We start from the raw sequence: 337 nt of genomic DNA, 5'->3' as shown, positions 1-337 counted from the left end.
AGCCATACAGAGCTAAGGCTTCCTGGAGACTCAGCTCATAGACAATCCTCTCCCCACGGTACCTGATGTCAAAAAGTCGTGGGCCGGAGTTGGGGTTCATGCCGAAGACGATGCTCCAGCCCTGGGAGGTGACGCGGTTGCCCCTGACACTGTAGCGGGGACCCTGGGGCTCATACTGCAGTGGCCCCGGGGAGCCAGGTGGGTGCCGGGGTCTCATTGAGCCCAGCACCTCTTCAGCCTGGGGCTTCTTGATCCTGACAACCTCCAGCAAGTTGGCCACAAATGCATCCTCCAGATCCCCCATGCTGGCAAAGTACTGGCCATTGTAGAAGACCTG

The 337-nt window shown here is 59.3% G+C and overlaps 1 protein-coding gene across 1 annotated transcript in view; it reads right to left on the bottom strand.

Annotated features, from left to right (window-relative positions):
- The window catches only part of LOC104531548 (membrane primary amine oxidase-like), a gene marked incomplete at both ends in the record, with an annotated part of 1,215 nt that extends 881 nt beyond the window's left edge, over nt 1-334 (bottom strand). The window contains 2 exon segments of the mRNA XM_029087093.1: nt 1; nt 3-334. The exon segment at nt 1 is cut by the window's left edge and continues 346 nt beyond it. Coding sequence (XP_028942926.1) covers nt 1; nt 3-334 — 333 coding nt within the window.
- Between the last annotated feature and the right edge of the window lie 3 nt (nt 335-337).

The sequence above is a fragment of the Antrostomus carolinensis genome, unplaced genomic scaffold (assembly GCF_000700745.2).
Source record: "Antrostomus carolinensis isolate BGI_N321 unplaced genomic scaffold, ASM70074v2 scaffold43339, whole genome shotgun sequence".
NCBI lineage: Eukaryota > Metazoa > Chordata > Aves > Caprimulgiformes > Caprimulgidae > Antrostomus > Antrostomus carolinensis.
The sequence above is the reverse complement of the archived record's forward strand: the minus strand, read 5'-3'. Positions and strand labels throughout refer to the sequence as shown.